Source organism: Accipiter gentilis, chromosome 17 (assembly GCF_929443795.1).
Source record: "Accipiter gentilis chromosome 17, bAccGen1.1, whole genome shotgun sequence".
Lineage (NCBI taxonomy): Eukaryota > Metazoa > Chordata > Aves > Accipitriformes > Accipitridae > Astur > Astur gentilis.
Genome location: NC_064896.1, coordinates 20632222 through 20647749, shown reverse-complemented (window position 1 = coordinate 20647749; position 15528 = coordinate 20632222). Strand labels below are relative to the sequence as shown.

Below are 15528 nucleotides of genomic sequence, written 5' to 3'. Positions count from 1 at the left end.
GATATTGGGGGAAAGGAATTGTTCAACATTCTCTTCTGTCTTCCTTAGACAAGTGTCCTCCTTTATAAGCCCGTTATAGTTAGGTGCATTTGTTCTTCAAAGCCAATTGCATGCCTACTAAGGGCCTGCCTTTTAGGTTGCTTTTACATGGGTTTTGGTTTTCTGAAGCATGTGCTTTGAGCCATAAATTACCTTTATTTGTTTGTTAGTTAATACAAAGTTAATGTAGTTAATGTATTTCACAGACAGCTTGATTATGCTTGCTGGAGTAATTAATGTTTTAACCACAAAATCAAATTGACAGTCCAGGCTGTCAATGCCATGTTTGTGTGTAATTACTTAGACTATCAGAAGGTGGATCGAGTCATTCACTATTGTAGAGAAAGCTCGGTGTCCCCACCTTTGCTTGTGGATTAGCAGGTGTCACTTCTTCAGAGTTATAGAAAAGACCAGCGGCAGTATGGTTGTCAGTCTTATTTCTTGCAAGGCATGTTGTTGTATCATCATAGTGCTGGAAGTCAGTGAGCATGCTTGGAAAAAAACTTTCTGAACTGCAAGGGGTTTATATGGTCTGCTGTAGTTTCTGTGTCTGTACAATGGTGCAAATGATTTACAGGAGAGCTCTAGAACTTAATTATTGTTTAAAAGCATCTTTAAATTCCTTGAGGCAAGGTGCCATGAAAATACAAAGTGCTATTAATTGGCTCATCAGACTTTACAGAATGCCACAGTAATTGCATATTTAATAGTCTTTCAGTAGTTACTGTGGTGCAACAACTTGGCAATTCTGTTGTAAGCAAACATTTCCATCAGTTTCTTTCAGTGTACAATTGCAGTGTCAGGAGAAGACAAGATGGAACAACCCTGTGAATTTGGCATGCTTTTGCATTACAAACATGAATGCTAAAAACATTCATCCTGATTACCCAAAGGATGACATATCTTTAAAGTTACTCCAGTGAATAGAGTCTAAGCACCGGCTTCATAATGAGACGTGGCATTTGCCATGCTTTGCTGCTCTGATTATTAACCACTTTGGAAGTTTGCCCTGCAATAACAGAGCAGTTCTAATCTCTTTAGAGATTAGTAAAAAGAAAACAACCTAATTTTATTTTAAGGGGTAGTAAATGATTTTAATATAGTGTCTTAACACCTGGAAATAGGTGCAGACCAGTCTGGCCTGCTGCTTTTGTACAAATAAAGAAGGGAATTATGTTTGTGTTCAGTGTTCTTCTGGAAATCTCCCAGCAGGAGTCTGGTATGAGACGGGCGAGGAAAAAAAAGGATGAAGAAAAATAAATATCTGTACACAGTATCCCTGATTTAAAAGAAGTGAGAATACCATACGATTCTGAGTACAGAGTTACTAGAAAAGACAGAGTTTATTAGATGCCTAAAGGAATACAAATGAGATGATCACAACAGAAATATGTGCTTAACTACTGGAATGAGAAGTGTGCTTTTTTTGGCTCTGAACATGTCATGGAATATTCAAAACGCCTGTTTCATGGCATAATAATGCATTGTGTCATTTCATGATAACATGACTAACAGCTAAACTCTGAAATTTAAATCTAACTTCACATGAGCTTTAGAGATAAGCTTATAAAGAGATCGGCGTACATAGAACTTCAAAACAGGGATGGAAAATGGCAAGGGATGTACATCACAATAAGCATTTTTAGCGGTACACTTAGGTACACAGCCTTAAGGTGTGTCCCTACCAGTTAGTGGTATTTTACAGCTAAAATGAAATACTTACATTTATCCTGACCTCACTGCAGTGATTGTTTCTCACTACTTTCTTATTTTTAGAATTAATATTGTGGCATGCGAGTACAGTGCAATACGGTGAATACCTTCTTTTAGAGTGCAAGCCTCTGTTTATGTTCCTTAATTTAGAACTATTCTGATCATAAAATAACTACATGAATGCTACACTCAGCAGTTTGATGTCCTAGGGATATTCCAGAGTACTTTAGAGACGTTCCTTAAGAAAAGCACGTTTCTTCATGTCTGGCTTATTACAGAGACAGTATCGCCCATTTATCTCTGATTACTATAGGATGACATACAGCATTGTGGCTACAGGCTTTAGTTCTTATTTCTCTGTTCTGTTTTTGCTGTTCTAAGTAAGCAACTAGAAACCAAAACAGTACTTTCTACAGTGCAATTAATAGCTCTTCCCTAGTATGTTAATTACATTAATTGCAGATGTCACTCTAATAGCAGCTCCTACTGTTTTTAAAGCTGTAAGTCTTATATAATTCCTCTTCTAATATTAATTCTGCTCAATGGCACATGTAAACTATAGCCATATTAACTGATCTAAAGATACCTGAAGCTCTTTAAGCAACAGGTAGTGTGGGCACTAGGTACGGAGATAACCTTCATCTGAGGTTCTGAGGGAGCAGTTAGTGCTAAATAGCTCACCAAACCAAAAATAATTATAATACCATTTCCCAGCTGTTTAACTGCTGGAGAGCCAGAGCGAACCATCAGAGATGGGACACAATGTTACCTCGCTCAGGCCCCTGAAATTTCTGAGTAGGAAGGAAACTTTCCCAAGTCAGTCTCAGTTTCTGGATTTGCCTCCGTGTAACACCTACCTAAACAAGATCTTTCTCAATGTATTCAAATCCACACTGGGGAACAGGACAGGAGAGTTCCTTGTCTGAGAAAAACAAAAGCTATCCACTCCCGTAAAAGCTAATCCTGCCCTCAGGATGGGTAATGCAGGCAGTTTCCTTCTCTGTCTGTCCTGACTTATTTACAGGAGCACGGAAGCAAAGATGAGGCAAAATTAAAGTCCACAAGCAGAATCAGGGATATCAGACTGGAGCCGCTATCTGCAGAGGACTACGTAGATAGTCCTTTGAGTCACACAGTGTAGACTGAGTTGGTTTTCGGGGGGGGAGAGTTGCAAGGAAAGAGGGTGGTAAAGGCAGCCCCTGATGGGAAAAATGGCAATATCTCCACTCCTTGGAGAAATCTCTGACATTCCTCTCAAAACTCTGCTCTTGTACGTCCTGTCAGAGATCAAGACGACTTTATTCAAAATCTGAGACAAATGTTTTTTTGGTCATTAAATTCTGAGACAGATTAATGTCAAAGCATAAACCATGGGACGGCACAGTGCCAGAGAAACGGTCCACAAGGGCAGCAACCTGTTTGTCACGGCACTAGCTGAAAGCGTATGGGGGGAGGAAGAGATGTGAAATTGATTTCTCTAAAAGAATACTCCTTTCCACATCACAGAAAATATAATTCATGATGGGACCCTCAATTCCTTAACTTGTTTAAAGGCTACATTTTTGATTGGGTTTTTTGGTGTTTGTTTTTGTGGTGGGTTTTTTTTTGGAAGGAAGGAATGGTAAAGGGTAGCTTGGACACAACATCTTTACTGAAGGGAAATTAAGCTGTTGTGATTGCCTCTATACAGCAGTTAAAGCACACTTAGAATATTTATATTGTATATTCTGAATGAAGAAAAACCAACCACATTGATTTGTTAAAGTGCTATCAAGGGTCAGGAAAGCTCACCTCCTGAGCTAATTTGCTAGTCTTCTCTAAAAATCACTTGCTATTATCCAAATAATTATATCTCCTCTGTTCAAGCTACTACATTTGGCTAATGTCTGAGAAGCAGCAGGATGAATAATTGTGATATCTGGAGTCTCACTGCCAGCATTTACCAGAAGACAAAATCGTTCTCTGTCCCTGTTCTCTGGGCTGTTTCTCAGAGCAGATCCAGCCTTCTCCTGAGGTTTCCTGCTGATATTTAGGCAATTGAAACTCACTTATTCATAGCATGCCCAAGAACCTGTCTCAATGATTTCATCCCTGACTGTTTTGAAACTACTTGAAGGAGTCTCAGAAAAAAATACTGTAGTTACCCGAATATGAAACTGATCAGTGAACCTAGTGCTTTAAAACACTTTTATCATTATCTCCGGTGAATGCAGGTTTTGTCTTGCTGTTTGCAGGTTGCCATTCAGTTGCATACATCTGCTTTATTGTACACAGAATGCCTTGGTGTGTTGCATAGGTTTTGTTTCGGGTTTTTTTCCCTGTTTCTTTTCTGGTATGCTCACCGTTTCCAAATCATTTGTGAGTTTAAAATAACAGTAGCTTTATAGCACTTAGATATAGGTTTAAAGGCTAGTCTAGTCTAAAGGACTGATGAAATTGGGAAAGTTAAGACAGAAGGAGGACAAAAGGGTATGTATTGGATAAACCTATTAAGCAGAGCGTGGGAGTTACACCTCTTAACGGTCAGCTTCAAAATCTAGTTTAATTCCCTCCTTTAAAAAGTAGCCATTCCTAAGTGTAGTAAAAAGATCTTCCCTTGTTCTTGGCAAAGCCATTTAGGATCCAAAAATGTTTCTGTAGTCCTAAGGACAGCAAAGCATTCTATGTAGGTGGAGTGAAGCAAAATGTGCAGTAGAAAATCAGTGTGCAATCAAGAAGTGGATTCACAAGGGAGGCCCTTTTCCTACAGAATCTGCTCAGCCACAGAAAATGAGAGCTAAGCTACTCAGAGCATACCTAGAGCTCATTAACACACACTGCTAAGCTGTATACTATGCAAAAAATGAAGTATTGCTTTATTGGGAGACCCTAGATTATGTAACTGCACCTTAATGGAAATAAAATAGAACATATGATTTTCAGTGTTGCCATTAGCAACAGTTCTGTTATTAATTTCAGCCTCCATTCCCCTCCTGAAACAACCACTTCATTGAAAGAAAACCCTGTGGGACAGGTAATGCAGAAGGTTGTTAATGCAAAGTGAATCAGTGCTTTTGGGATAGATACTAAGAGTAACAATGAACATAATTCTTTTTGCATCCCATCCTAGTAATTTTTAACACAATCAGGAAATATAATTCCTATAATTCCCTCTTAAAAGCTTTTTTTTAAATGCGCATTTTCAGCTAGCATCTGTGCAGTCACTATCCTGAAATTGCAGCTTTAACGCATATTTCCATATTTGCTGGGAAATATGGACAATATCCACATGTTGGGAAAATTCTCAGCCTGATTATCTAACAGAGAGCTTTTTCTGTGTAAAAGTGAATACAAAATTGCTAAGTGTCCAATTAAGGAAAGCTTTCCTGTGCAGCACAGCAGTTAAGCTGGGACTGTCTGAAGTGCTGGGTTACTTGCTCTCCTGAAATGAGACCTGTTCTGACAGTAACAATTCAGGATTGGATTTAAACGCTCAATCTTTCCTTCCATTTTTCTTCAGTTGCACCCCAATAGTATTTCTTTATCTATCTCAGCCCCAAAACTGTGCTTTTGTAATTGAGTGGATATTATTAAAAGCCTGGAAATTCCCTCAGACTTTCATATTTGGTGAACTGAAAAATGGATTTTATATTCCCTGAAATGTCATTACCTAATTTTTGAAGAAAAGTAATAAGATTCTTTAATTAAAGAATAGCTGTTTGTACAGGGAAATATTGAACTTGTAGGTACTGTGATCATCTAATGAATTCCATTTAGGCATGTTTATAAATCTTATAATATGTGTGGTTTCCTCAGCTGCCACAAAATAGCTATCATAAACATAGGGAAGTCAAAGTAAAATGGACAAACACAATCCTGGTATAATTCCACTGACTGAAATGTATTTTTGCTCTTGCTTAAGTAACTCCAAATCTGTGCTACTGGCTTTAAGTATAATCTGCTTGAATGTAAGTCAGTCATAGAATTAAACAGAATTTAGTTGTCATCAAATGGTAGAAATAAGTCTTTCACTTTAATGATGGGATTTTTTTTTTTCCTTCCAAATGAAGTAATTTGTGACTAAAAGCTTAACATTTATAAAAATGCTCTTTTTTTATGAACTGGGAAAAAACAGCTTCTGCACATTTTTTCATAAAAAATCTCTGCATGTTAAAAAGAACTGCATCTCAGCACTGAGGCTTAGGACAACTTCAGCAACATCCTTGCCCGCACCCACAGGAAAATAGATGCGTTGCGTGATGTATTGCCAGCTCACAATAGTAGCCTTGCAAGTAGGATTTTCTAATGACTATGCTAATAGCTATGAGAAACTTCCACATAAACAAAAAATCCTCAGAAACCGGGGCAGACTCAAAGCAGGCTGATTGCTTATGGAGTTAATAAAACATGCCCATTCAGAGTGCATTACAGGAGATGACATTCACAGTTACTAGAAAGCCAATGTATATATTTACGTGAAGATGAACTCCAGAGCAAATAAAGCTGTATGTAGCTGCTTTTATCCCAGAAATATTTTATTGCCACAGAGCAGACAACTACTTCCCTTTTCTTTTAAGGTTTTTACAAATTTCAGTAATGTGCCTACATCAGTGTCCCCTTTTTATTCAAATACATCTGTAAAACTGTGGTAGGCAAGATGTCAACCAAGAGAAAACATGCCATATTTTAACTAATATCCATGGAAATCCATAATGTGTTGAGCATTAATTAACCCGGTATTTTTATGTTTAAAGACAAGATTGGTCTTTATTTTTCTCTCAACCTGGAAAGAAAGTGTGCACTGGGGTGAAATAGTACCTTTTTCCTTTTTCTGTGGTCTTGTAATGTACCTTCTGGCACATCTATCACTGCATTCTGGAATTCTTCATAAATTAATATCATGCAATTCAACTTCTACTGAAAGCTATGGTATTGAATCATAACAATTCTATGACATCAAAGAAGGTACACCTCACTCTTAAGTAGAATTTAGTACATGTACTTAAAATTACAGTCACTTCCCTCTTACCTGATAACATTTTTCTAGCATTAAGTGGTTATTAGATAAAAAGTCACAGTCCAGAGCTCAGAACTCCTCCTTCTCCAGCAAGTAGCCTAATCACGAGTCCCGCGCTCCGGCCCCAGAATTGAAGCCTTTTTTCAGGCTGTGGTAGTTTCATCACTAGGCTAGATAGCAATGTCATCTAGGTAGTCTTTCACTCAGCAGCGGGGACAGTTGCAGGACCGTTGTAAACCCCTCGATAGAAAATTCTACCTATATAAAGGTATAAACACTAGTAAAGCATTATAGCAAACGCTATCACCATTCCTAGTTTAGAAGAAAGGTGTCTGCTTTCAGAAGGGATCTTCATGCTGTCAGTCCCAAGTAAACAGGTCCTTTCAGCAATGAGTGAGGTCCCTAAACCCACAAGAGGAATAGCTACTGCATCCTTTTGTCTTCAGTGCTGAGTCTTCAGGCTTTCTTGTAGACTACCTGGCTGCTCAGAGCGTGCAAGCGGATGCTTATATCATCTCTTAAACATCTCCTCCTAACGCCACTGTGTAACAAGACATCTAACTCTTCAGGGTATGTCGCAACAAGGAGCCAAAATTTGAGGTTTTGAAGACTTCTGTTAGCCTGAAACTATTTTCATGTACTGAAGAAGTCTCAGGGATAATGAACACACGCTTTTCACGTCCTGAAGTGATTTCTGTGTGCCTGCATAGGGTGGAGGTGGAATAAGGTCTATTTATACTAATCATAGAAGACCGATCGGCTTTTAAGAGAAGCCAACTATCCCTCTAAAGCGCTATATTAGTCTCATTTTCATAGCATTTGATTTCCCATGGAAGACATACTGTGCATTATACTATACTTTTTCATTCTCACCTTATCTCTTGCTCCTTCTATAACAAATTAATTTTTGAGGGAAAGGATGATCCTGCAGTGGAGATGCTATCTTAAAACTCAGATGTGCAGGTTTTTTTCCAGAAGACATTTGATTCATCATCTGTGAATTGAGGATAATGTTGCTTTTCCTACTTTCTAAGAATCTTGTGGAAATGAGTCCACTGTGGATAGAAAGGCATTCACATATTATGAGGATGAGTGTTGTGAAAGGAATTAAATGTTCTCTGTTCTAAAACAATCGAATGAATGCCAAGCGGTGGTGGTGTGAAATGGGTGAAATTAAGCTCTGGCTCAAAACAGGTGTTTTTCATTCCCACAGTTCATTCAATCTGACTCTGATTTTGATGTCAGATAACATACTGTCATTTGTTTAGCTGAACCAAATCAAATCATTATTACGAAGTGCTAAGTGGTCTGCACAGTAACATTTTCTGATGTTATTTGGCACACATAAAATAAAAATAGTAATAAAAATTACTCATAAAAATAACTTCCAGTACAGAAAAGATACTAATCACGTCGGTTACCAAAAAACAGCAGGAGCACATGAAATAGTTTACGTGGCTTTCCAGATCCTACTAATCTCTTTTATTCTAAAGGTATTCAGATGGTACTTAAAACTTTTGCTGAAAGCTTTCATTACATTTTAATGGATGTTACCCTTTAACCAAGGTGGTTTAAATCCCCTTGGTTGAGAAAGACTTTAAATCAAATTCTATCTTCCATGCTGCTTTTTTGAGCTTTGTCCCACTTTCTGTTCTCGAAGATGAGGAAATGTTTTTAATCTTTTGTAAAATGCACAGCTGAACGATCTAATTTAGCAGTGGTTTCATACCACAGGGTTCTATTTGTTGCCATTTAATGACTTTATTCTGCGTGCCTGTTCATTTGTACATTGCAGGAACAAATGGATGTAAAGTAAATTATTAATTTTTACCAACTTCAGATTGTCAGTAAGGCTGTCTGTATTAGAATGACATTATCAACTTTTTAAAATCATGCTATTAGGGCTTTTTGGAAGACAGCACTTTCACAGGGAACCGCTATTGAGTCAACCACCCACCCCCCAGCTTGAAACACAAATGTAGAACACGGATCTGGAGAAAAGGATAATTGTTTGCTATTTTTGCATGTTTTAATTTAGGCCACAATCCAAAATATATTGAAGTCAATCTAGAAACTACTTTGGCTCCACTGGGCTTTTTGAGCAAGCTTGAAGCGTGTAGAGAAGGGATCATTCTATTTCAACTGGAAACTAGAATCATATCATTGAACTAATAACTGAAATTGGAGAAGAGGTTTCAGTAGGCTCTACAAAGATTTTATACTAAGTTTTGCAAGTGATTATGCCTAAACACACTTTTCAGAGGGATTTACCATGAAGACTCCTGAAAGCCTATACTAATTTAATTATTAAATTGTGACTTCCTACTTACAGGAGTAGCAGAGATGCTGCATCAGTGGTAGCACGTTCTCACAGCAAACAGAGGCACAGACACAGCGGTGCAGGCAGGCTGCCGAGGAACGGGGCGCGTTGATCCCGTGAGAACTGCTCACGCGCGACTGCGGTGTGCGGGGACTGAGCAGCGGTGCCGCATGGCGCCGCCCGCCCTCACTCCCCTCACGAGAGAATTTCATACCTGTACTCCATTGTGTCACACCAGTATGCCCAAAAGAAGCTGAGCAAAAACTCAAATCACAAATTCCCAAGTATCAGTTCCATGATTTGTACTCAAGGAGGAAACCTCCTTAAATGGGAAAAGGAAAGAGGGTAGCAACTTCCCTCCTGTATATCTCTGTAAAAACTGACAGGTAATCCCAAATTCACTCCTTGACAACTTCCACATGCACAGAGGCACAGTATAGCTTGACAAATTCCCCCCCCCCCCCCTTTTTTTTCCCTTTTTTTTGTTGGAAGAGGTGTGTATCAGACTTTACCAAAAGGATTTTCAGCAGCTCCAAGCAAGAGCGTTGGTCCCCTTTCCATTAACTTGTTCTGACATTGTAACGTTTTGACACTCCGTCGTTTTGCAAATGATTTCGTTTTCTTTTTCAAAACCTAAGAGTTTCATTATGTGGGAATCCTTGCTTCTCAGCCAAGTACATAAATGATGACAAGACAACTTGCAACATACAACAGTGAAACATCCTAGTTCTTTTTGCCATATTTTGACGTGAATTTGAGAGTTTGTTTACTTCAAAAATCAAAGCAAAACTTTGGGAATATGAAGAGGAGAGAAAAATGGGTACAAATGGAATACAGCAAGCCCTAAGAAAATGGTAACTAAAATTTCTAAAACTTGTGTGGTGTTTTATGCCTCTATTGTAAAGTCCGTGCAATTGGGTTATTCAAGGCAGTTGGGTTATATCAACTAGTTGTATATTATTAATTTGTGGGTTTCTCTTCAGGCTTTTCATATCCTCTCAGTTTCCACCATCTGCCAATAAATTATAGCTAAAGAGATTGGCCCGCAAATCAAAGCACAATATCTTTTCTATAGCTTATCCCTATCTATAGATTGTTCACAAGGCTGTGAGCTTGTGTGGTGGATAACATCTCTTTGGCTGGGCTGCTTAAGTTTATCACGTCCCCTTAGATATGCGGCGGTCAGCTGGAGAGGCTGGAGGCAGAGGAAGGTCACTGCTTTTCCGGAGGAACTCCCCGAGCCTGCTCCCTGCAGGAGGCTGGAGAGACGCAGGCTGGTGGCACCACGAGTGGCGAGTGGAGCTGGGTTCCCCAGGCTGACACGGTGCCTGGCAGCCAGACCTCGCATGGCGACAGCCTCACAGACCCAAGGAGGCAGCAAGCAGAATTTACTCTGTTGTCTTTCAGGATTTCATCTTCTTGACATAAACACTTGACCAAGGAAAAATCTTTAGTGTACAAAATATCTGCTCGGGTATCTGTCTGTCTATCAGTGCAAGTAGAAGTAAATATACACTGGCATTAATAACAGCGTAGGTGTTACTTTTAAAATTATTTTTTTTTTTTTAAATTAGAAATATTACAAATCTGCATGATAGAGATGACTGCATAATTAGAATATCAGACTGGAATAACAATGATTTAATTCAAGTTGCAGCTTAATCCTGTGTAATTGTCAAGGAACTCTAGATACCAAAAATGTGTATTTTCGTTCCAGGCACAACAGAATGCTGGATTCTGCATCTTTTGATTTTGGTTACTGTTCAGGGAGTGGCCATGAATTCAGCTCTTGCATCTGAATTTTCACCTCCCTTAAAAATTTGGGGAAGTCTGAACACACCATGCTCTGTTCCTTATTTCCTTCCCTCTGTACTTAATACTAAGCTATTAATCATAGTTCATCCAGTCTTGGTATGCATTTTTAATTGAATAGCACACATTAAAATGTTTTCAGACGTGACTGATTTGGATGTTACTGACATAATTACTGGCTTCTATTAGATAAGCAGTGTATTATTTTAATAAACACAACCATCTATGCTCATAACAGACTTTCTTTGGGATGTACAATACACAGTTAATAATTTTGAATGCAAATGTGTTCTCCAGGCAAGTAAATGAAGATATGCCTGGCTGGAGAATCTTAGGAGGTTGAAATAAGGAAAAGTAAAAATTAGGGCAAATTCCATTGACAGAGAAAGACAAGAAATGTCTTTTAACTTCAGACTTTTAATTTCATTCATTTAATCAGTTTCCTTTTAAATCACTTTGAGGGGAAAACTGTCTCTTCCACTTTTGAAGGCATGTAGGTGAGAAGAAGGTTGCCATAGATGAACCTGGTTGTGATGCCTCTCTCCTGCATGGAGCGTACCTTTGCTCGGTTCGGTTCAGTTCGGCCCGGCCCGGCCCAGCCCAGCCCAGCAGGGATGCTGGGAGAGGGCTGGGTTGGTGGCTCAGCCTGCTGCTACTCACCCAGTGCCTGCCCCAGTGAATCCACCTGCTGGCATAGCTCTGCTGTGGGCTGTTTGACTGCTCCCTTTCATCATAAAGTTCTCTTTATCCCAACTATATTAGCAGTATGGGAGTTTGATTAAATCTTTACATACTTACTTGCCTTTCTAGAGTCAGACTTCCAGCTAGTTTAGCTCAGGACATTTAACGTAGTAAAGCCTTTGGCCAAGCATCTGTATTTATAAAAAGGATTTTCAAGAAATGGCTTATCCATCCACTCAGGTTGAGGGAGAGGTCATGTCACATCTGTAGTCCTGAGACGGAAAATCTCGTGTGTTGCAGAGAGGCCCCCTCAGCGCTGTAATTACCTTGCTTTGGCAAAAAAAGGGAGTCAGAAAATACTGAGAGTGGTAGAAACAACCAGTGAAAATTGTTTTCTGTAAACAGGGGTGTGTATGGACTAGCGCTAGTTTGGGGTATCAGAGCTATTGCTATCAAGCAGGAAATGGCACTATTATCACTAAACTGAAAGGTCAGCTCTGTTGGAAGTGCCAATTACTGGTAACGTATGAGGTTGGTTTCTTAGTCTAATTGGGAAATATTTTTAAAAGACAGCAGAAATCATGTGAGTGAGTTGTGAACTTTGTGTTCCTCTAGGTGAATTACTGGGGTGGATTCCTAAGGGAGATGGGGAAAAAGCTTCTAAAAAAGTGTGATAGATGTCTTTTGGGCATCAGAGCCTTGTTAACGGTCTCCTGCCTTTGTCCTCGGTTTATTGTACCCATATAAATTTTAAAACTGCTGATGCAGGAATTCTTACAGACTTTAAGAAATAGTCTTTGTACAGTGCTTTGCTGCACTGTGGGCTTCCACAGGTGGCTGCTATATTTCACCCTATAATTTTCACATGCGTAAATGGAGAGCAAAGAGAAAGTGCTATCAATGGCTCTACTTGGAGGAGATTGCAATGCATCCACCATGGACTCTTTACATCCTTACATATATGAGGATAATAAATAATATATCATACATGCTCACAGGGTGTGTTAGATTGCCTAGAGCAGCAGCCTCTAGTTTTTGTCTGCCTGTTGGCCCGTAGATCTGTAACCTATTAAGAGCAATTTTTCTGCCCTTGCTTTTTTTTTTTAACCTGGTAAATTCCTCTGGTCATAAGGTTTGTCAGAGTCACAAAATCAACAGCCCAAGATATACTTTTCGCCAATAAACTACTAAGTGTAGACTAACAGCCCAGGATACAGCACAGTTATCTTTCTGTGATAGTGTTACCAGAACAAACTCAGTTTAGTCATATTGTTTTGAGGTATTTCCCCAATGCAAAATTCTTCTCCTTATTTATACCTGTCATCACTGTGCATCACTCTGAAGGCTTTGCCTTTAGCTGAAGATGCAAAAAATAACCTAGTCTGCAAACTGCTGGTGGTGTTTTAAGCTCACTTCAGTTCCTGCAGAAGAGAAAGAGACTGTGCCCAAGGTCTGACTGCCTTTGCTACTCTTGCCTCCTGCATTCATAAAGGCTCCTTGATGAACCCTGTGCGGCTGAGGACACGAGGTGCCCAGATAACAAAGACGACAAAGCATATTTCTCATAGAATTTGGAGGCGCAGTTTTATCTGGTACCTCTTACTTTTTTGCTGTAAATCATATTACTCTCATTGCAAAATTGTCCCAATCACTTTCTTCTTTTGTCTCTTTTCACAGAGCGATGAGGTTTTAACAGTCATCAAGGCAAAAGCACAGTGGCCTGCCTGGCAACCTCTAAATGTGTAAGTAGGGAATACTTGTCTCAATGTCCCAATAGCCTTGTGTTGAGTGTCGGCTAATGGGCCGCTCTAAACTCATTGTCTCATATAATCATTCACTCTTGTAAAGAAATAATCTAAAAATATTTTGATAGATGAGTTTTTCATCTTTTTTTTTCTTTTTTTTTTTTTTTTTCTAACAACTGCTCAGCTGCTCCTCTCTTTCTTTCCTCTTTAGCATCTCTTCATTTTTTACATGCTTTGGTTCACTAACTGTTACAGCAGAAGGATTATCCCATGGAGTTTGTGCCTTCACTGAATTATGATGTTTATTCAATGCCTGCTCAAATATATGTTGTACTATTCTACATGTAGTATTTTTTAGCATCCTGTGTCACGCACTGTGTCAATACATCAAATCTTCAATCCACCAACAAAAAAACTCTTAAAGGACTAATTCTTTAAAACACTTGCCTGAAACACTCTATGATAGCATCATGATCCTGATGGTAGTATAATCATGGTTGTTTTACCAAGTGAGATAGCAAGCTCGCTTCCCAGGATCCTAACTCTGGGCTCTCTGGCACTCAGCAGAAAACAGGACAAAACTCTTCTTTCAGGATACTCTTGAATTTACTGGTTGCCTTTTGAGGGGAGTGGAGGGGGGTGGTTCCTGCATAACTTACCTGTGCTTGGCCCAAAGTTCATACTAATTATCCAAGCCCAAATGAGTAAGACTTACAAGAAGTGACTAAAGATGAGAACCCATTATAACGTGTCACCCCGTTAGCTGAGAGTCAAATTAAGTCCTTGGAGAAGCTGGGCAGTCAGCCTACTGCAAGATCGTAGGGACCAGGTAGTGCTGTTTTGTCTGTAAATAGCATAAGGGAAGCAGTTGGTGGAACACTGTGTCTGGTTTTGTCATCGGTATTTCTGAAAGTATGTGAAAATTTGGATGTTAGTCAGAAAAAAGCTGCAGAAGAGTTCCGTTTTCAGAAAACATCCCCTACCGTAAGAGGCTTAGAAACTCTTAAGCAGCTTAGGACTTAAGCTGTTCAGTTTATTCCCTCCCCTGCCCCGCAAAAAAAAAAAAAAAAAAAAAAAGGTTAGGAGGTGAGCACAGCTTAAATAGTGAAAAGATTTCTGATAGCTGATCCCTCTTTAATCTAGAAAAAAAACACCCTATGAAATCCCTCGTAGCATGGAAGCTAAGGAAATTTGTGACATGGAAATTCTCACTAAAGGTATGGGAAAAGGCTTTAACAGTGTGACTAACCTTCAGAGCAGCTTACCTGAACGTGAGATGGATTTTCCATCACTTGAATATATTTTAACCCTGAGACAGAGTTGTAGGCTCTGCACAGGAATTGTGGGTTTGGCTTTTTTTGGCTGGTGTTATGCAAGTGGTCCGTCACGGTGACAGTAATGGAATTCTTTATTTATGGTCTTATTCCCTCAAAATTTTCAGTATTTGGATTTGGTAGTGTTTGCTATGTAGTAGTTGTGAATAGCATTTTTTCCTTGCTGCCTTCTTTCTATTCACTCCAAATTAACACTTCAAAATGGACACTTTTGTCCACTTCTCTGTTCTGCTACAGTGAGGTCTCTGAAACAAGGCATTTATTTTTCCATTCCAATTTCAGTTACTTTCCTAAAGCAACATTTGTGTATGATGTTTCTATATCAACGTGAACAATTCTACTGGGAATTGACTGCTCTGGGTGCTTGGAAGGCTTTGGCATTGATAGGAGAGCGGGTTTGTACTTCGTTCACAGAAAGATGGAGAGAGGATCTCCTGCTCCAGAGTCTCAATCCATCGTCTTTCAAATACACTGAATATATTACATGACAAAAATCAAAGCTAATTAAACTATGTTGCCCCTGGTCATAATAGCTAGTTTAATACAGCACTGAGAAACTTCACAAAAAAGTTGAGAGTGAACAACTTCAGATACTTTCTAGGCATATTCTTTCACAGACATGCCTGCAAATGCTTTTGCAACATCCTCCAGATGTTCTTCCAGTCAATTCTTACCTTTTCTATATGGTAATTCTCACCTTTCAGTAACATCAAAAGGAAGAAATCTTGGTATTTGTGCTTTCAAATGCTGTGCAAGGGTTCCCCTAACAAATGTTGGAGCAAGTCCAGAGGAGGGCCACGAAGACTATCAGAGGGCTGGAGCACCTCTCCTATGAGGACAAGCTGAGAGAGTTGGGGTTGTTCAGCCTGGAGAAGAGAAGGCTCCGGG

At 39.2% G+C, this 15528-nt stretch overlaps 1 protein-coding gene across 1 annotated transcript in view; it reads left to right on the top strand.

The window, feature by feature from the left end:
• Nucleotides 1-15528, top strand: part of SPON1 (spondin 1) — a 203442-nt gene that overhangs the window by 153495 nt on the left and 34419 nt on the right. Inside the window, exon 7 of the mRNA XM_049820497.1 lies at nucleotides 13239-13303. Within this exon, the coding sequence (XP_049676454.1) occupies nucleotides 13239-13303 (65 nt within the window). The remainder of the gene's footprint in view (nucleotides 1-13238; nucleotides 13304-15528) is intronic.